This window comes from Mizuhopecten yessoensis, unplaced genomic scaffold (assembly GCF_002113885.1).
Source record: "Mizuhopecten yessoensis strain PY_sf001 unplaced genomic scaffold, ASM211388v2 scaffold8335, whole genome shotgun sequence".
In the NCBI taxonomy this organism is placed as follows: domain Eukaryota; kingdom Metazoa; phylum Mollusca; class Bivalvia; order Pectinida; family Pectinidae; genus Mizuhopecten; species Mizuhopecten yessoensis.
The window spans coordinates 575,948-598,098 of record NW_018407496.1 but is presented as its reverse complement, the minus strand read 5'-3'; the positions used below and the strand labels follow the sequence as shown (position 1 = coordinate 598,098).

At 36.6% G+C, this 22,151-nt stretch overlaps 1 protein-coding gene across 3 annotated transcripts in view; it reads left to right on the top strand.

Annotated features, from left to right (window-relative positions):
• The window catches only part of LOC110455635 (flotillin-1-like), a 31,121-nt gene extending 9,913 nt beyond the window's left edge, over window positions 1–21,208 (top strand). For 2 of the 3 annotated variants that reach the window (XM_021505879.1, XM_021505881.1), the window contains exons 4-12: window positions 3,065–3,208; window positions 3,762–3,881; window positions 5,997–6,092; window positions 13,174–13,326; window positions 14,029–14,210; window positions 15,533–15,578; window positions 15,805–15,942; window positions 17,012–17,176; window positions 18,034–21,208. In XM_021505879.1, coding sequence (XP_021361554.1) covers window positions 3,065–3,208; window positions 3,762–3,881; window positions 5,997–6,092; window positions 13,174–13,326; window positions 14,029–14,210; window positions 15,533–15,578; window positions 15,805–15,942; window positions 17,012–17,176; window positions 18,034–18,060 — 1,071 coding nt within the window. In that variant the 3' untranslated portion in view covers window positions 18,061–21,208. Of the gene's footprint in view, window positions 1–3,064; window positions 3,209–3,761; window positions 3,882–5,763; window positions 5,860–5,996; window positions 6,093–13,173; window positions 13,327–14,028; window positions 14,211–15,532; window positions 15,579–15,804; window positions 15,943–17,011; window positions 17,177–18,033 lie in introns of all 3 variants that reach the window. The other variant, XM_021505880.1, reaches the window with a different exon arrangement.
• The last annotated feature ends 943 nt before the right edge of the window (window positions 21,209–22,151 follow it).

The window sequence follows — 22,151 nt, the reverse complement described above, 5'->3', positions numbered from 1 at the left end:
GAAGTTCTTTATTTACCCCCCTAGAAGTGATGGTAGATGTGTGTAGGAAGTTCTTTATTTACCCCCCTAGAAGTGATAGTAGATGTGTGTAGGAAGTTCTTTATTTACCCCCCTAGAAGTGATGGTAGATGTGTGTAGGAAGTTCTTTATTTACCCCCCTAGAAGTGATGGTAGATGTGTGTAGGAAGTTCTTTATTTACCCCCCTAGAAGTGATAGTAGATATGTGTAGGAAGTTCTTTATTTACCCCCTTAGAAGTGATCGTAGATACGTGTAGGGAGTTCTTTATGTACCCCCCTAGAAGTGATAGTAGATGTGTGTAAGAAGTTCTTTATTTACCCCCCCCTAGAAGTGATGGTAGATGTGTGTAGGAAGTTCTTTATTTACCCCCCTAGAAGTGATGGTAGATGTGTGTAGGAAGTTTTTTATTTACCCCCCTAGAATAGATGGTAGATGTGTGTAGGGAGTTCTTCATTTACCCCCTAGAAGTGATAGTAGATGTGTGTAAGAAGTTCTTTATTTACCCCCCCCTAGAAGTGATGGTAGATGTGTGTAGGAAGTTCTTTATTTACCCCCGCTAGAAATGATGGTAGATGTGTGTAAGAAGTTCTTTATGTACCCCCCTAGAAGTGATAGTAGATGTGTGTAGGAAGTTCTTTATTTACCCCCCTAGAAGTGATAGTAGATGTGTGTAGGAAGTTCTTTATTTACCCCCCTAGAAGTGATGGTAGATGTGTGTAGGAAGTTCTTTATTTACCCCCCTAGAAGTGATGGTAGATGTGTGTAGGAAGTTCTTTATTTACCCCCCTAGAAGTGATAGTAGATGTGTGTAGGGAGTTCTTTATTTACCCCCCTAGTAGATGTGTGTAGGGAGTTCTTTATTTACCCCCCTAGAAGTGATGGTAGATGTGTGTAAGAAGTTCTTTATTTACACCCCCCCCCCCTAGAAGTGGTAGTAGATGTGTGTAGGAAGTTATATGCCTGCAGTAGGGTAATGTGCCTGTGTTTCAGTGTGTATATATTATGTACTGGTAGTTAAGTGGAGTTCTTAGTTGTCTCAGAGATTAATTTTGTAATACATGTTGTAATAACTTGTGTGATATATATATATATATATGTCCAGGATGTTGTGTGAGTAGAACAGATCTATAAAGGGATGCAGCTAATTTTAAAAGGTTTAGTAAAATCCATATATGAAGATAAATATTTGAATCCAACAAGAGTCCAGTTATTAGTGCCTGATCAGATAAGGTTGTACACTGACCCACTGCTAGCTTGGTTTACATGTACACCCTGTCTGGTGGAGCAATTTCCATGGAAACAGCCTGCCTCTGGCCTAGTACATGATAGCTGCGCAATCTGTAAAGTTGTGGGGTTGTAACACTGTCTGAACCAGATAAACAGCTATGACTGCATAAACAAAGGTTATTAGGGGAAAAGGTGGTTATACAGTGCTTGTTGTGTCCTTAGTTATCCTGATAAAGCATCAGGAACTTGATATAAACAGATTGTTCAATAACTTATTGCATGTCTTTATTTCTGAGTGTTCCCACTCTTTCTGTTTGTGTGCTGGCCCGTTTCTATTGATCTGTTTGGTTCTATACGTTGTAATGGACTTCTGTCTGTGGCATGTTACATTACATCATGGCTGCTAGCTTGTATAGGACCAATTTGTTTACAGTACAGCAAGGTGTCGTTTACATATTTGATTCATCAAATATTAAAAACATCACAAAACAAAACCGCCGTTATAGTTCATGTTCATTGTTTTATAAAACGTGTGGTCAGTTATCTTGTGTTAAGACTAAAAATAAAAATGAAAAATGATGAGCACCAACACCACTGAATCCGGTACAAAATGGAATGTTTGATTTATATCCAATATCCTGTGCTAAGACTTAGATACTAACCTGTTAAGACTAACTATAATCAGATATATGCTAACCCCTGCCTGATCTGGTGCTCTGAGGAGTCCAACACATTGGATTATACAAGGTGTCAGAATACACAGGGTTTTTTTGGTTCCTTAATTATAATGAGAAATGGGATTTGAGCTGTACGTCAGATATGACAGAATACTCAGGGGTCAAATTAAGCAGAATTCAATAAATTTCTTGAAAAGTTGAATGTTTTCACATGCCCAGCGCATACCGCCTTAGCCTATATATGAGTGTTTATACAACAGATCAGGAAGAATGCTGAAGATTGATGATTTTCTATATAGGTTAAACTTCAAAACTCAGCATCACAAAAAATCTCTGCCATTTCATTTGACAAAATGCAATATGGTCAAATTTGGTATTGATCAGATCTTAGAATTAATTGCTGTCATCAAAGGTACACACAATGATAGATTGTTAAACAAATAAACACAACAGAATTTTTAGATTCTTAGCATATTTGTATGTAAATATAGAGGGTATTTTTATTACCATAGATGCCTTGTGTTGGTATTCCCTATTTTTGGTCATACAGCGCCAGCTAACATAATACGATGATGGTCAATTATAATTTCCATACTGGTGATGTCATCTAACAACGAAGACACCTGAGTATATCTTGCATGTTCTACGAGACTCCCCTGCCAATACATAACTAGTGATGTTTCTATACCCACACCGATTCTCTGTACAGCATGCATATCTGTAAACCGCACTGTAACATTGATTTGTCATATGGAATCATTAGCATAAAATGTAGCCATATTTGTTTGTGTTTTCTCATGATCAGTAATGAAACAATTGTATTGGACAAAAACATTAGATCAACAAAAAACACTGTGTATTCTGACACCTTGTACAATTCAATGTGTTGGACTTGTAAACACTATATAGATGAAAATTTATAAATTTGTGAATTCATTCATAGAAAAAAAAATCGAACCACATGAATGTTATAATAACAAAACATTTTTCAAAAGCAACACCTTTTGTTGTAAATTTTGGGGAAAAAATAGCTTAGAATTCTGGAATAAATGTATTTAACCTAAATAAAACTGTTTGCTTGTATATCCATAATTTTTAAGAGATGCAACATTTATATATTTGGTATATGTAACTTTGTAGGTAAAGATTCAAGGCTCCAGTAAAGACATGTTGGAATCAGCATGTGAACTTTTCCTGGGAAAGCCAGAACACGAGATCCGCAAGGTGGCCCAGGAAACGCTGGAAGGTCACCAGAGAGCTATCATGGGCAACATGACAGTAGAGGTACTCACATCGTCTGTGGTTGATCTGCATCAGACAATTTCTGTAAAATTAACTTGGTGAAATACTACAAGTGACGGGGATTACTAGAAAACTGTAGTAGTTAGTTACCTGAATGGGGCTGGCTATTGGCCCATTAAAAATGAAAGTGAAAATTTTATTTTTATTTTACATAGAAACACCCTCTGCAATATACTGTTGTTGACCAGAAAATTATGAAAAGGCTAATTTGCCTCAGCTCCCTGGATTTCCCCTGAAGTAACTTTAGGAGGCACGGTAGTCTAGTGGTAGGACGTAGGCTTGTGACCGAGGGTTGCGGGTTCGAGTCACGGCATGGCACTGTGTTGTATCTTTGAGCAAGATTCTTTACTCTGCTTGTTCCAGTCTACTCGGGTGTAAATGAGTACGTTGTTTGGCAGTGCTAGAATGGTAGAATACTAGCTGTGAGCCCGGAAATGGCAGCACCGGATAAGTAAATTGACATTTCCCTTAAGCAGTAGTTTAGGTTTTGGTGTAGTAATCAAAATCCTTACATTTTAATTTGATTGTTACGCAGGAAATATACAAGGATCGTAAGAAGTTCTCCAAAGCTGTGTTCGAGGTCGCCTCATCTGACTTAGTCAACATGGGAATCTGTGTGGTCAGTTACACACTGAAGGACATCCGTGACGATGAGGTCAGTATTACAGAGGTCAAAGGTTATGTACGCTTGCTATTCCCAATTAGCTTATTTTAGTTAAGTGATGTGTGAAAGATGAATGTAATGAAAACTAAAAATTCACATTTTAGGAATTAAAAAGTGTCGGACAAAAACGATCAATATTTTCTGGCATTTTAGAAATAAAGTACTTGAAAACTTGGTCAAATATTTCTCATCTGATCAACTGAAAACATTTAATCCAGCATGTTCATTGGTGATAGATTATAATTTATCAACGGACACTAGCAGTCTTATTTCTTGCAACAACTCATTGTTTAATACAACAGTCGAAGCCATTACGGATGTATGTATTTGGATCAGTGTTCAATGTTGGGCAGGTTGGTGGTTGGTAGTTCAACTGCTTGTGCAATTCTGTAAATTTTATAAAGACTCTTCGGTACCCTTAAAAAATAAAATAGAATTTTAATTCATTTGTACAGATGTATAAAAAACTTAATGTTCATAAATGATGGTGTCAGATTGAGATGCGAATAATCAATTTGTGTAGAACTTCTCTTGTACAGTGATAATTATAATCATGGGCAAATCACAGACCATAGAGCCATTCAGAACCCATAAATATTTAATATGAACATGGAATAAGAGGATAAACTTTCACTTCAGCAGCTACAGGTCTAGCTGTTGAACAATGAAATTAATTATTTCAATAACTCTTTGCCTATACGTTTGTATTTCAATAACTCTTTGCCTATACATTTGTATTTTCATTTTCGCAAATTTTAAGAATTGGACTTGTTCATGGAATATTTAAATATTTCTGGTCTCAAAAAGTAATATTTGTTTGTGTCATTATAAAAAGTAATATTATACAATTATAGCCTTTGACTTCGGTCGATACCTGGATTTATCGACCCGAGGAAAAGATATATTGACAGAGGACGATTCTCAGGTCGATAAATCCAGGTATCAATCGAAGTCAAAGGCTACAATTGTTTTATTATTTTCAAAACAGTGATGTTAGCTATATGAAATAAAAACACAGCAAAAAGCTACGGAAGCGGGACGATGCGTTCGTTTTTATGCACATCATAATTCTATTTTTAGTAACACCCAGTCCTTCAACAAAAATCATGCGCTCCAAGTCAATATTGGTTTCTTATCGGTGGACGCGTGCTTCACTTCTGGCCAATCACTTGTCAGGAATAATATGAAAAAATAATAATTAAATATGTCCTACAGCAGAAACCTTTCCTTTAAGAATATGAACATTATAAAGCCCTGTTATCATTAGTGATTTACAAGATGTTTGCATATGTGATTTCATTGTCATGACCATATTAGTATGTTTTTGTATTATTCACAGATAAAAAAAATATGACATCAAAAATTCATGCTAAAGTTTGTATATCCTACATGAAAATGGATCATATTTGAAGTCCTAGTTAAAGGTTTAAATTGTGATAACTGATATATAACATCATATCAATTTCTTAAATGATGAGTCCTTTGTAGAATTAGATTGATTTTGTGGAATAATTTCAAAAAAATTCTTAAACGTGATATTTATTCCCACACAATGTCAAAAATAAAATTAGAGTAACACAAAAGTAAATGAGAAAATTGTATATTCCTGAAGCAGTATGAGGTAAGTACGCGTCTCACCTACATTGTATAGACTACCTATACACTGATGATCACCATGTTTCTTGGCAGTTATTAAGACAACTTCGTCTCATGTTTTCTGGCCTTTGTCCTTGTTTTAGCTGTTATGAGGTGACTTTTAAGTAATTCATACAATAAAACCTGACTTACACAAGTTGTCCTGATCAGTAATCAATGGCGTTTAATTATTTATACCTGATATATGTATTCTGGCATGCCATGTGTTTTGTTTTAGGGCTACCTTAAGTCACTGGGTATGAAGCGAACGTCGGAGGTAAAGCGTGATGCCAGGATTGGAGAGGCAGAAGCACAACGAGATGCTGGAATTAAGGTGACTGATAACTAGGTATTTTTTTATTACAGCGAGGGAGAGCCTGCAGAATGAAAGATGAGAGGATTTACACTGGGGAAATCCTGTATAAAAGATGTCTGATAATTGCCATAAAATAAGGAAATTTTTGTCCTTAGGGTTACTTGAAGTCTTTAGGCATGGCAAGGACAGCTCAAGTAAAGCGTGATGCTCGTATTGGTGAAGCTGAAGCGCAAAGAGATGCCGGGATCAAGGTGATGGATAAAAACAGGAACTCAGGCTGGCCACTTGGTTTAATAGAGTTTTACCGATAGTCAGTTCAACACTTGTCAGATATCATTTAAGTCTGATCTCTGCACGTTTGTGTTTAAGACTCTGCATGTGTGTTTTCAATGTTCCTATCTGCAGACTTGACACAGAGAGATAATAAACTAAATTTTATCCTTGCTATGTATGCAATAGGTTTGGTGAATTGCTACAGTTTGGGACATGTTACAAAATCCAGTTCACCAGTCACACTATCAATGTTATGGGATGGCAATGCTGTTGTTAGGCTAGAGGATCAGTGGTTAAGGTGGGTCAGGAAGTCTTTAGGATGTATTTTACATGCAATAGCTAAGTTGGTTATTTTTACATTCAGGAGATGTTTTAGATTGATTACTAGTAGACATTATTTCTAATTATTCTATCTTTGCATTCCTTTTTGGGCTCTTACTCAGTAATGATATAACAATATTTCACAAGCTTTAGATCACTGGTGTTAAGTCTTTAGCTGAGTTTTTTTACTCAGTAACAATATTTCACAAGCTTTAGATCACTGGTGTTAAGTCTTTAGCTGAGTTTTTTTACTCAGTAACAATATTTCACAAGCTTTAGATCACTGGTGTTAAGTCTTTAGCTGAGTTAGCATATGCCGTGATCATCTGTTGTTAAATTGTTCATCATGTAAAGACTGTTAGTCCAGAACACCTATTACAGGTTTTGACATAATTTGGTATGGAACATCCATGAACCAAGAAAATCTGTTAATGTAAAACTGAAATATGTGTCCTCTAGTAATGAACAGATGGGTTCCAATTAAAGAAATAGTATAGGTGGGAAGGAGAGGTGGGGTTAAATCCAAGACTTCTTCAAAGTAAGGATGAAGAGATGTAAGCTCATAATCCATAGGCCCAGACAGTTCATTGTACCGAAGTTGTACAATTTGCAGTGTTCGTTGCATCATGTTTCATATTTCCTTTTTGTCTTTATTGAAACAATGTATGAGGGAAGGTCTCATGTTCGCCACATTTAACATATATAAGGGATATATTTGGTTGATTTTCTTAGAATTTTGGTTAAAAGTCTTCAAATACACAGCTTTGTATGCGAGGAGTTTGCTCAAAGGACATCAACCGGTTTAGTTGTTCTGTTGTGCCCATTGTTGTAACTTGTTTGTACTTTATACTTCTTTCGTGTAGTTATTAGGTCACCTGAGACAAAGTCTCAAGTAACCTATTGTAATCGTCTTTTGTCCGTCGTCGCCCGTCGTGCGTCCGTAAACAATTTACATTTTCAACTTCTTCTCCAAAACCCCTGAACCAATTTCAATGAAATTTTGCAAAACCTTCCATGGCCAAAAGTCAACAACAATTGGGATTTATATGGTCCCCAGGCCTGAGGGACGGGGCCAAAAAGGGTCAAATAGAATAAAATTTCAGAGATATGGTAGAATCAAATACTCTTCATAGATGGAAGGGTCTTAATTAAGGTACTTTACCAAAAGAGCGAATTTCATGACCCTGGGGTCTCACGTTTCCCTATGGGGAGGGGGTAAACTTTACTAGTTTATATCTGGAAATCACATTTTGGACCAACATTTGTTTAATTTCCATTGGAAGTAATTCAATTTGGGTTAGCATTATCAGTATTGGATAGCAGTTTGATGGTATGCACAACATTTATTATGGTTTTTATTAGCAAATGATACTTTGGATATTACATATTGATAATTTGATTGGAATTATAACCATGAGTTGACAGTTTGATACTTCGATAATTTTGAGCCAGCTCTACCCCCAAAGGCTATAGGGCGGGGCCCAAAGGAGTCAGTGTGCTAAAATTTCTTCATTTTCCTTGTTTAGGATCAGAGGTGCTAGTTTCAAATACTTTTCAGTCTTAAATCTGCATGCTAGATATTGAATAAGGTGGTTTTATTGTTTTTTGTCTCTTTGAATAATATTTCTGTTCATGTTTTAAAAACAAAAATCAACTCTCCGTATAAATATATCAGAACTCAGGTGACCGTTAAGGCCCATGGGCCTCTTGTCTATTAAGCTTGCATGTGCTTTTAGATTTAAAAGAGAATTCTCATGCCAGTAAAACAGATGATAGACGATCTTATGTCAATTATGTTGATCAAGTACTTTGGACGTTGGCCCAATTTCTTTATTTTGGAACAAAATTTCTACCGAGTATTGATAGGGATGTAAATGACTTCTTGACTATGGAAGACTACATAAAGAAAAGCTAGTGATAGCTGTTACTAAATCAGGTTACTCGCAAGTCTGAAATGTTGGTTGAATCAGACAGATTCTGACTAAAGATGTCTGCAAGTCACTGTGCATGCTCCTTACATTACATCTAAACTAGACCATGGGAATGAGCTATTGTATGGAATCGCTGGTATTCTGTCAAGGTTTCTCAAAATAGTGCAAATTATATATGCTTAAACAAGGCCACTCAGGTCACAGTCTCGTGCCTAACTGACTCCCAAAAAAACGCTCAAGGTCACCTGGGGGCATTTCTCTAAGTACTGTTTTACTGTGCACTGGTTTGAATATTTTTGTTATACCTTTATATACACAAATATTGTCTCTGTTGATTTATAGTGCTTTACAGATATATTTTCCATAAATTGATATTGCACTCTATCAAATTATATAAGTTGTATATAGAATATATATTATTTGTAGCAAATCTAGAGACTGTTGAGGAATAAGGCTAGATCAAGTGTTTCAAACATACAGTTGTAACTGCAGTTAAATTTACATCCCAGAGTATAGTATTATACAGTAATACTTATCTCAATGATTATGGGGTAGAGTGATAAAATGTAGATTGTGACAAAAAGTCTTTTGCCCTTACAGCCTTGAATCTGTTTTGTTTGACTGTAGTTACCAGTCTATGACAAGTGTTGAACTGAAGCGTAGGTTATATTCGCTATGTGCTATCCTATATGTACTGCGATGCCTCTGTGTATGCATTCTCTTTTCTCTTTAACATTACAAGGTCTAACAACAACAACAACGCACCTACTTAATGTGCCCTGGTAACACATGTCTAGTTGTGGTGATAAACACTTATCCTGACTACAAGTATGTCTAGTTGTGGTGACGTATCCTAACTACAAGTATGTCTAGTTGTGGTGACGTATCCTAACTACAAGTATGTCTAGCTGTGTTGACGTATCCTAACTACAAGTATGTCTAGCTGTGTTGACATATCCTGACTACAAGTATGTCTAGTTGTGGTGACGTATCCTAACTACAAGTATGTCTAGCTGTGTTGATGTATCCTAACTACAAGTATGTCTAGTTGTGGTGATATACACTTATCCTGACTACAAGTATGTCTAGTTGTGGTGACGTATCCTAACTACAAGTATGTCTAGCTGTGTTGACGTATCCTAACTACAAGTATGTCTAGCTGTGTTGACATATCCTAACTACAAGTATGTCTAGTTGTGGTGACGTATCCTAACTACAAGTATGTCTAGCTGTGTTGACGTATCCTAACTACAAGTATGTCTAGCTGTGTTGACATATCCTAACTACAAGTATGTCTAGCTGTGTTGACATATCCTAACTACAAGTTTGTCTAGCTGTGTTGATGTATCTTAACTACAAGTATGTCTAGCTGTGTTGACATATCCTAAAACTACAAGTATGTCTAGCTGTGTTGACGTATCCTGACTACAAGTATGTCTAGCTGTGTTGACGTATCCTAACTACAAGTTTGTCTAGCTGTGTTGATGTATCTTAACTACAAGTATGTCTAGCTGTGTTGACATATCCTAAAACTACAAGTATGTCTAGCTGTGTTGACGTATCCTAACTACAAGTTTGTCTAGCTGTGTTGATGTATCTTAACTACAAGTATGTCTAGCTGTGTTGACATATCCTAACTACAAGTATGTCTAGCTGTGTTGACGTATCCTGACTACAAGTATGTCTAGCTGTGTTGATGTATCCTGACTACAAACAAGTATGTCTAGCTGTTTTGACATATCCTAAAACTACAAGTATGTCTTGATGTGTTGACGTATCCTAACTACAAGCATGTCTAGTTGTGTTGACGTATCCTAACTACAAGTATGTCTAGTTGTGGTGATGTACCCTAACTACAAGGTTGTCTAGCTGTATTGACATATCCTGACTACAAGTTTGTCTAGCTGTGTTGATGTATCCTGACTGCAAGTTTGTCTAGCTGTGTTGATGTGTCCTGACTGCAAGTTTGTCTAGCTGTGTTGATGTATCCTAACTACAAGTATGTCTAGCTGTGTTGACGTATCCTGACTACAAGTATGTCTAGCTGTGTTGACCTATCCTAACTACAAGTATGTCTAGTTGTGTTGACGTATCTTAACTACAAGTATGTCTAGCTGTTTTGACATATCCTAAAACTACAAGTATGTCTAATTGTGTTGATGTATCCTGACTACAAGTATGTCTAGCTGTGTTGACATATCCTAACTACAAGTATGTCTAGCTGTGATGACATATCCTGACTACAAGTATGTCTAGCTGTGTTGACGTATCCTGACTCCAAGTATGTCTAGCTGTGTTGACGTACCCTAACTACAAGTATGTCTAGCTGTGTTGACGTATCCTGACTCCAAGTATGTCTAGCTGTGTTGACGTACCCTAACTACAAGTATGTCTAGCTGTGTTTACGTATCCTAACTACAAGTATGTCTAGCTGTGGTGACGTATCCTAACTACAAGTATGTCTAGTTGTGGGGACGTATCCTAACTACAAGTATGTCTAGTTGTGTTGACATATCCTAACTACAAGTATGTCAAGCTGTGATGACATATCCTGACTACAACTATGTCTAGCTGTGTTGACGTATCCTAACTCCAAGTATGTCTAGCTGTGTTGAAATATCCTTACTACAAGGATGTCTAGCTGTGTTGAAATATCCTTACTACAAGTATGTCTAGCTGTGTTGAAATATCCTAACTACAAGAATGTCTAGCTGTGTTGAAATATCCTAACTACAAGAATGTCTAGCTGTGTTGAAATATCCTAACTACAAGAATGTCTAGCTGTGTTGAAATATCCTAACTACAAGAATGTCTAGCTGTGTTGAAATATCCTAACTACAAGTATGTCTAGTTGTGGGGACGTATCCTAACTACAAGTATGTCTAGCTATGTTGACGTATCCTAACTTCAAGTATGTCTAGCTGTGTTGACATATCCATGCTACTCCAGTGTTTGTTGTGCTGACATCTCAGCAAGATCTTGAGACTTGATGATGTGCGATGCTTTGACTGGTACAACCTTCTGCAACTATATATCCTAACTACAAGTATGTCTAGCTGTGATGACATATCCTGACTACAAGCATGTCTAGCTGTGTTGACGTATCCTGACTACAAGTAAGTCTAGCTGTGTTGACGTATCCTAACTCCAAGTATGTCTAGCTGTGTTGAAATATCCTATAACTACAAGTATGTCTAGCTGTGTTTACGTATCCTAACTACAAGTATGTCTAGCTATGTTGACGTATCCTAACTACAAGTATGTCTAGTTGTGTTGACATATCCTAACTACAAGTATCTCTAGCTGTGATGACATATCCTGACTACAACTATGTCTAGCTGTGTTGACGTATCCTAACGACAAGTATGTCTAGTTGTGGTGACGTATCCTAACTACAAGTATGCCTAGCTGTGTTGACATATCCTAACTACAATTATGTCTAGCTGTGTTGACATATCCTAACTACAAGTTTGTCTAGCTGTGATGACATATCCTGACTACAACTATGTCTAGCTGTGTTGACGTATCCTAACGACAAGTATGTCTAGTTGTGGTGACGTATCCTAACTACAAGTATGTCTAGCTATGTTGACGTATCCTAACTACAAGTATGTCTAGTTGTGGGGACGTATCCTAACTACAAGTATGTCTAGTTGTGTTGACATATCCTAACTACAAGTATGTCTAGCTGTGTTGACATATCCTATAACTACAAGTATGTCTAGCTGTGTTGACATATCCATGCTACTCCAGTGTTTGTTGTGCTGACATCTCAGCAAGATCTTGAGACTTGATGATGTGCGATGCTTTGACTGGTACAACCTTCTGCAACTATTATGCAATACATCATGATCGGTTGATCTGTATCAGAAAATCTACTTGTAACTTGTCATGCTTAACTAACAGCCTAGATATTGTTGCAGATTGTCATGCACTGCAATATTGATCATTTACTTTTATAAACATTGAGAGTTGAGATCCGGTATGGTTCAAATGCTGGATCTCTGGGTTATAATCCTGTATGGAATTAGGGATTTTTTTACTTGACAAGAAGTGAAAGGTTCTTGTCACTATGTTTCAGTAACAAGTAACATAAACCTACCAGATAGCATTTGAAGAATCCTGATTGAATATTTCAGTAATATTGGTCTTACAATTAATATACAATAAAGAATCAAATTGGAATAACAAACCAACTTTTTCAATTAATCTGAAATTAATCAAGGTCCTTTTTTGACAAAAAGGACTTAAAATGTTCCAAAAAATTATTTGCAATGAAACCTGAGGGATAATAAATATGTACATGTTACATATTACCCTGTAAGCTGTTGGGTGTTGTAATATGTAGAATCCATTGTCACAGCTTAAATACCTCTATATATTTGTACAGATTCTCTGCCTGTATATGTTGCTTCTTGGTGTAATTTAAAGCATTAAATGTTCTGTGCCAGTAATAATTCAAACCGTAAACAGTACAATACATGTACAGGTCATGTTGGTTCCATAGTACTTTTAAAATGATATTGTGTTTTCATCATCAGTTTGAACATGATTTGTGATATTCTCCAATTTGTCAATGATGTAAATCCAAACTTTCTAAATAACATCAAACATGAAAATCTGGTTTAGAAGCAAATAATCTGAAAATAGATATAACAAAGAACTCTTTGACAATTCTGTTACTTTAGAAGTTCATACCCTGACAATAAGTATTATGCAAAAGTCCTAGACAAACTATGAATTTTCGGAAGCATGTTCTGTTACTTTGCTGAATTCTCATTATGTGTTTATCTGTTACTTTTTACAGGAAGCTATGGCTGAGGAACGTAGAATGGCCTCCAGGTATCTTAACGACATTGAGATTGCTAAGGCTCAGCGTGACTTTGAGCTGAAGCAGGCCGCATACAACATGGAGATTCAGACCACTAAGGCTCAGTCTGACCTGGCCTACGAATTACAGGTAAATAGGGAATTCATAGGTTAATAGAGTATTATTAAAAGGAATTACATTAAATATACAGGTGAATTAATAGAGTAAGGAATTACAGTAAATAAATGATGTAGAATGTATAGGTTAATAGAGTTAGAATAACAGTAAATATATGGTGTAGAATTTATAGGTTAATTGTGTTAGGAATAACAGTAAATATATAGTGTTGAATTTGTAGGTTAATAGAGTTAGGAATTACAGTTAATTAATGATGTAGAATTTATAGGTTAATAGAGTTAGGAATTGCAGTAAATATATGGTGTAGAATTTATAGGTTAATGGAGTTAGGAATTACCAGTAAATATATGGTGTAGAATTTATAGGTTAATAGAGTTAGGAATTACAGTAAATATGTGGTATAGAATTTATAGGTTAATAGAGTTAGGAATTACAGTAAATATATGGTGTAGAATTTATCGGTTAACGGAGTTAGGATTACAGAACATATATGGTGTAAAATTTACAGGTTAACGGAGTTAGGAATTACAGTAAATATGTGGTGTAGAATTTATAGGTTAATGAGCTGTTTAAGGATGTACAGGTGAAAATTAATGGTCTTTAATTGTTTGTTTCACAAATCACTTATGATACAGGATGGGTATATCATTAAATATATAATGTCAGTTGATGTCAGAATTAGGTCAAGTGACAAACTTTGTTTTGATTGTCCAGGCTGCAAAAACAAAGCAGAGAATCAAGAATGAACAGATGCAGGTCAAGGTTGTGGAGAGGACCCAGCAGATTCAACTGCAGGAACAGGAAATCATGCGCCGTGAACGTGAACTCGAGGCACAGGTACGAAAGCCTGCCGAGGCCGAGAGGTACAGACTGGAGAAAATCGCTGAAGCTGACAGGTAAGTTCCATTAAAACATTTCAACTAATATCAGAAATTTTGTGAACTCCCAGCAAAATAAATAAATTATTCGATATTGTATACAGAGGAAACATTAAATGGAACAAATTGATCTGAAGAACCCTTGGTAAAACCTTTGAATTTCTTAGCTTTATTCTTTTGTAGGTGTATGATATGTCATGTAAGAATGCTCTGCCTTACTTGTTCTAAAGCCCCTTCTTGATATGACCATAGCTATTGTAAAGTCCCATCATCAGTAGACACTGGCCCCTTAGACTTGAGCTGTGATAACATCCCATCATCAGAGGACACTGGCCCCTTAAGACTTTAGCTGTGATATAACATCCCATCATCAAAGGACACTGGCCCCTTAAGACTTTAGCTGTGATAACATCCTATCATCAGTAGACACTGGCCCCTTAAGACTTGAGCTGTGATAACATCCCATCATCAAAGGACACTGGCCCCTTAAGGCTTTAGCTGTGATAACATCCCATCATCAAAGGACACTGGCCCCTTAAGACTTGAGCTGTGATAACATCCAATCATCAGTAGACACTGGCCCCTTAAGACTTAAGCTGTGATATCGTCCCATCATCAGTGGACACTGGCCCCTTAAGACTTAAGTGGTGATATCATCCCATCATCAATTGACACTGGCCCTTGTAGAGTTTAAGCAAGCAAACCTGTGGTTGTTTCTTTTCTATACTTAAGCTTGTTTGAACTTTGGTTACTTCTTGTTTTAAGAGAGATACTCATAAACAGGAAAATCTGTTATAATCAATGAAACCTTCAATACGTNATGGCCCCTTAAGACTTGAGCTTTGATAACATCCCATCATCAAAGTACACTGGCCCCTTAAGACTTGAGCTTTGATAACATCCCATCATCAATGGACACTGGCCCCTTAAGACTTGAGCTGTGATAACATCCCATCATCAATGGACACTGGCCCCTTAAGACTGCTGTGATAACATCCCATCATCAGTAGACACTGGCCCCTTAAGACTTTAGCTGTGATATCGTTCCATCATCAGTGGACACTGGCCCCTTAAGACTTAAGTTGTGATAGCATCCGATCATCAGTGGACACTGGCCCCTTAAGACTTAGTTGTGATAGCATCCCATCATCAATTGACACTGGCCCTTTTAGAGTTTAAGCAAGCAAACCTGTGGTTGTTTCTTTTCTATACTTTAGCTTGTTTGAACTTTGATTACTTCTTGTTTATGAACAAGAGAGATATTCATAAACAGGAAAATCTGTTATAATCAATGAAACCTTCAATACGTAATTTCTAAGATTTTATTGATTCCATTCCAGGATCAAGATCACCCTTGAAGCTGAAGCTGAAGCTGAATCAATCAGGGTAAGTTCCTATGAAGGATGTTAGTAATTCATTTTAATCTAAAGAAAATGGAAGATTCACATGAAAAATTGATGTCTGTACACCTGCTTCCTGTGTTTTTTAAAGACATTGTGAAAATAAGCTACAGTAAGAAAAAATTAATTATGCATAACACCCTAGAAAGCCTTGTTTTCAACCAGAAGAATAATGTTAGACATTATACAGAATTACCTGTGTGCTTTCACAGGTGAAGGGAGACGCTGAAGCCTTTGCTATTGAGGCCCGTGCCAAGGCTGAAGCAGAACAGATGGCCAAGAAGGCCGATGCCTGGAAGGACTACGCCGACTCTGCCATGATTGACATGATCCTCGAGACCATGCCCAAGGTAAGTTATTATTATCCCCCGCTTTCACCGAAACGAGGGATATTAATTTGGGTTTGTCTGTCTGTCACGCTTCGTTTCTGTGCAATAACAACAACAAATATTAACCGATTTTTAGCGGATCCCATTTGGCGGAGTTATTGCCCCTTGTATTAATGCTAACTGATTTTCTTCAAACTTGGTCACAGGGTTAAATGTATTAAGTGCTCGGCCAAGTACGATGACCACTTTCAGCGGACTTTATTTGGCAGAGTTATGGCCCCTTCAATAACGAAAAACGTCATTATCTGCCGTTTCTGTTCATTAACTCTCGCAAATATTATCCGATTGTTTTAAAACTTAGTAACAGGTTTCAACGAATTAAGGGCTCGGCCAAGTTTGACAACCAATTTAATCAGACTCCATTTGGCAGAGTTATGGCCCCTTGATGAACGAAAAACATCATTATCTGCAGTTTCCGCTTAATAACTCTAGCAAATATTAGCCAAATTCCTTCAAACTTGATAACAATATTTGTGTTCCTCTGTCTTCCCACCCATCTTGGTCACTCTTTGGTTTTCGTGTGATAATTTCTGTAGATATTGTTAAGATGTTTCAATCAAATTCCTTATGTGCTAAGTTTGCCAACCGATGTGATTTGTGCATATATACGGATTATCAATGAGGTATACATCTTCTTCTTTTTTCTTCAAGTTTCAAGCTATACATTATGTCTCAACAACACAATACTCACATGTTTAAACCTAACCTCAATAATGTTAACCAACAATATGTCCTGCAACCGGCGGATATACATTCTACAAATTTGCTTGTTAGTGACATGATTTGAGACCATTCTTTCATGATTAACACAATTTGTTTTCTGCAGATCTTGCCAAGAACTAAAACATAAATTAAGGAATGTATGTATTTATTACTGTACATTTTAGTAAGTTTTCATTTACAAGAAGGGACATTTGAAGCATATCCACAGAATAATTGTTGGGAGATGATATACAGATGAAGAACAGAAATGATGTATCAATGAGAAGACAAGATGGCTGAATACATTTTTCTTTTAATTGCTCAACAGCTTGCTGCTGAAATAGCCGCTCCACTGACCAACGCCAAGAAGGTGACGATGGTATCCAGCGGTAAGGGAGATGTTGGTGCTGCTAAGCTGACTGGCGAGGTCCTGAACATCATGGAGAAACTGCCACTGGTTGTGGAGAATTTGACCGGCATCAGTATCACAAAGGTATTTATGCTTGGAATGTTTTAATATGAACAAATCATGTAAAACTGAGAGAAAAAAACCTGTTTAAGGGTTTGGTTTGTTTGTATTTTACGTCCTAGTAACCGCTATGGTCATTTGTGCTAGGTTTGAATGAAGGAAGACTGTTTTAGTATCAGTTTTTCGGGTTTAACTAGTAATTTCTTGTCAAAACCGTAACGTTAAAACCAGTCAAGATATCTTGAAAACTTGTAGTATACCTGCATCACCTACAGACAATGTGTAGTGCACTGTCATCACTCATCATGCCACTGTATGCTTGACCTCAAGTTCAAAGGTCAATAAGTGCAAAGTTTTCAGGAACATCTTATCCGGGTTGTAACTTTTAAACAGTTCAAGATGTCCTACAGGAATTTGCATCACCCGCAAAGGATGTACAGTGCATGGTCATTAGGCTGCTCTGACTTTAATCTCAAGGTCAAAAGTCAAATAAGTGCAAACATTTCCATCGTAACTTTCAATTTTTGGGTATTATGACCTTCCACATTGTAAGAAAACGGTCTCTAGATGCACTTTACAAAGATTTTGCTGTAAGTCAACCCAATGTTAGACATTTTTACAGTATTGCATATTTAGTCTCCGAGATACAAAAATTCCTCTAATATTATTCTAGACACGTATCCCACGCATCTTAAATGATCGCTCTGTAACGTTTAGTTTGAAAAGTAGCCGGTATGCTTTTTCTAAATCCTGATTAGGTGGTGCAAAATTGTTTGAGATAAAAATGTTAAGTATCTCTTTGAAAGGCTGATGTTCTGCAACATCATCTGTTTATACTAGGTCAGTATTGTTTATATTTAAATTTATTTCTTTTGTTTTAGAACATCAAAGCTGCCACCCGTCGATAGAGGATAGATGATGATGATCTGCCCACATGTTAAATTTCGTACAATTAATCAACTAGAGACCTGTGTGGGTACTATTGAGAAACACGTCGGGTACTGTAGTCGTACCAAAACAGAGGACTTATCTGCATGGTATCCCCCATGCATTTCTGTAGATATGTAGATTTTATATTGGTGGAATCAAAACTCACAAACTCTTATAAACATTAAATCTTTTCTGCTGCGATTGTGTTGTCCATGGTAACACTGTATACAATGTCATGGTGATTGTAGTTCCTGTCAGTAGGTACCTGTGTATAGTACCTGTGCTATACACAGGTAAGTGACAGCTCATTACGAACAGGTAGCAAGCAGTGCATAATTATCATATGATTGACAGAATGTGATCAAACATCGAGTGTTGCCATGGGCACCTGTATCAGAATGTCGGTATGGAATGTTTTACTCGCATTTTTCGCCCTGGATAAATATGTGATTTGAGAAAGACATATAACTTGCTCAAATTTTTAGCAGCTGTAGTGTATTACCAAAGATGGATACAAATGACCCCTGATCATGGTGTGTGTATGTCCTCATCTAGCGGTTCCTCGTGTTGATACATACAACAGATATTTTTATTTGTAATTTATTTCTTAACTCTCTACAGCGGTTTCACTGCTTGCCTCCTGTTTGATGAGAGCACTCCCCCGTCATAATGCCCTGTACCTTGTGTGTTTGAATGAGGTGTAGTGTAACACAGGGATAATTTACTGCGATAGCTATGTACGTCTACTCGAGTGTCCCGAGTAGAGGTATGGCGTGTGTTACACATGGGCAGACAATCTTTTACAGCGGTAGCTATGTATTTGTACATCTGTGGTCCAATACTCATATAAAACACCTGTGTGTCTGGTTAACAGGCACAGAGAGTAAATGTATGTTACCTGTATTATAAAGGCCTTCGTATCATCACCTGAATCTGATTCTTGATATTGGTGATTGTGTAGTATTTGTCTTTACTTGTCTGCAGTAATAGATTGGTAAATCCACTGGCAAAATTATCTGTTGGTCCAACATGTGTAAGTTTACTATCAAGTTTAATTATGTTATATAGTCCTATATTATTACACTATCATTTACTATAAGGCAGAAGCTGTTATTTATAAGCAGCGATCATTTTGTCTTGTTGTCTCTACAACAGCTGTGGTAGGACGAGTAACAGACCACCATAAATTGTGCGATTTGAATATGTTTTTAAGTGAGGAAAGAATAAATGAAAATATTTGAAAAAAGGTGCATCAACATCATCATTTTCTGACAAATTATGTTACGTTTCTTTTCTGATCAAGACGAGTCGTGTTTGAGACTACCCGAGCTGATTTGTACGTTCCTGTATTTGCAGGAAGGGATCCTGTCACTTTAGTAAATTTACACATTTCTTATTGCTTTTATGGTCAAGATGGATGAAAATATTTGGAGAGTACAGCAACATGTTGTGACACTCTTTGTATCTTTTGCAAGAGTACTGTTTCTTAGGAGTCTTTCGGGGTAATGAGTTAAAATCTAAAATCACTTCTGTCAGAATGTTTTTAAACGATATGTGTAGAGCTATCCCGCTTTACTAGTGACTAAACGTGAATGTACCAGTACATGTTGTTGTAATGAACATTCGTCTTTAATCAGACGAGTATGATTTATGTAATAACAACATAAACTGTTTTCTCAAGTGGAATCATCCTGTGTTTCTGAAAAAGTTCATACTTATTTGTAATATTTAGCATAGTAGGGAGTCAAGTTAGAGACACAACCAAGCTGAACACAAGTCTATCTTGACTATAGATGCATAGGAACTGTAAGATAGTTGTGCCAGTGGTTCTTGTCTAATCTTCCCGATCAGGGGTCATTTGTATCCTTTAATCATTTCATTCATGAAATTCAGATATACTACAACTTCACTCCTTGATAATACTAGCGGTACTTTTGGACCAAACCTATGTTATCATGGAGTGAAAAATATTTATTTTTCGCTACATATCTTGTCGTCTATGTTTTTATTAATTTCTTCATAATTTGATATGGAAGTTTTATTCAGATTAAAATTTCCTAACAGTCAATCCAGGAATTCTCAATCAGTTTTAAAAAGATGTTATAGTAGATGTTTGTACCGAACGCAATAGATAAAGTGTACCTTTTACCGTCTTTATCCTCATGGATTACCTCATTTTATTGTAAAATATTGTTTTCACTATTATCAATTGTACATACTGTTTGTATTCAATATAATACCTTGCGATCTCCACAAGCCTTTAAATGTAGAGGATTGTGGGGGAAGGAAGGGACCTTTTATCTGTATTCCTACTCCGACTCTAATTAGATCATAAGCAAGTAAGAGGATTGTTAAGTACATGTTTTTAAACCCAATTACACAGTATTTTGAATAGTCAGAAATTGTAATCTGTCAAGTTTGGTAACCTAATTTTGGCACTTGAAATTTTACCAAATTTAATCTTTTTCAAAAAAGTATAGTTTCTTCACCTGGGGATTCACCCCAACTCTGGTACAGAGGCTGAAAGATCAACGCCACATGCTTTGCAGGAAGGATTGGTTTGGTAGTGTTTTAGGGGCCTTTGTTCATTAATTTTTTCTCAGGGCGCTTCATGAAGCTTACAATAGGTAGGGTATTAGACGAACAAGTATCTTAGTATTACTACATCTGTACAGTCATATAGATTCTCAAAGTAGCTACAAAGGCCTTCCCAGGTCCCAGTTGTGATTTTTCTTTTTTAATTTAAATCTGCAAAGCAGGTTTGTCTCGCTGTTCAAGATTTTTTTGCTATCATTTAAAACTTGTGCACATTTTGAAAAATCCTGGATATGCACCTGGTTTATACTTTTTAATTTGTTGAAATTCAATCATCATTATTGCATAATAAAAATAACTGTTTCCATCCAAAATGGACCATTGTACAGATGCTGAGGCCTTATATCTAAACAGTTATTACTATCAAAGTGGTAACAAACCGATCAATTCTTCTCCAATAACATGTTTCACTATCTCATTGCATGTTCGTGGTGTTGACTGTTGTAGTTCTCTAAATCATAACTGTATCTTTGTATTTTATCAACTACCATTTGTAATCTTTGGAATATAATAAAAATGTTGTATTTACCCCATGTTTGTTTGTATTATAATTATATCTACTTAATCATAAATAATTTGGTTTCTCCAGAAAAGAACAGGATGGCAAATTCACAAACAGGGGAACTATATTTTGAATTAAAATAATATACAGCTATTTGTTTCACTGAACTACATCAATTCAAAACCAAGGTGCGTGGTGTTGTGTACCACACTTAACATGAAGGTCACATGTGTTATGTCGCACGTTGGTTTGGACAAGGTGTGTGGTGTTGTGTACCACACTTAACATGAATGTAACATGTGTTACGTAGCACATTGGTTTGGACAAGGTGTGTGGTGTTGTGAACCACACTTAACATGAAGGTCACAGGTGTTACGTAGCACATTGGTTTGGACAAGGTGCGTGGTGTTGTTTACCACACTTAACATGAAGGTCACAGGTGTTACGTAGCACATTTGTTTGGACAAGGTGTGTGGTTTTGTGTACCACACTTAACATGAATGTAACATGTGTTACGTAGCACATTGGTTTGGACAAGGTGTGTGGTTTTGTGTCCCACACTTAACATGAAGGTCACAGGAGTTACGTCGCACATTGGTTTGGACAAGGTGCGTGGTGTTGTTTACCACACTTAACATGAAGGTCTCAGGTGTTACGTAGCACATTTGTTTGGACAAGGTGTGTGGTTTTGTGTACCACCCTTAACATGAAGGTCACAGGTGTTGCGTAGTACATTGGTTTGGACAAGGTGTGTGGTGTTGTTTACCACACTTAACATGAAGGTCATAGGTGTTACGTAGCACATTGGTTTGGACAAGGTGTGTGGTTTTGTGTACCACACTTAACATGAAGGTCACAGGTGTTGCGTAGTACATTGGTTTGGACAAGGTGTGTGGTGTTGTGTACCACACTTAACATGAAGGTCACAGGTGTTGCGTAGTACATTGGTTTGGACAAGGTGTGTGGTGTTGT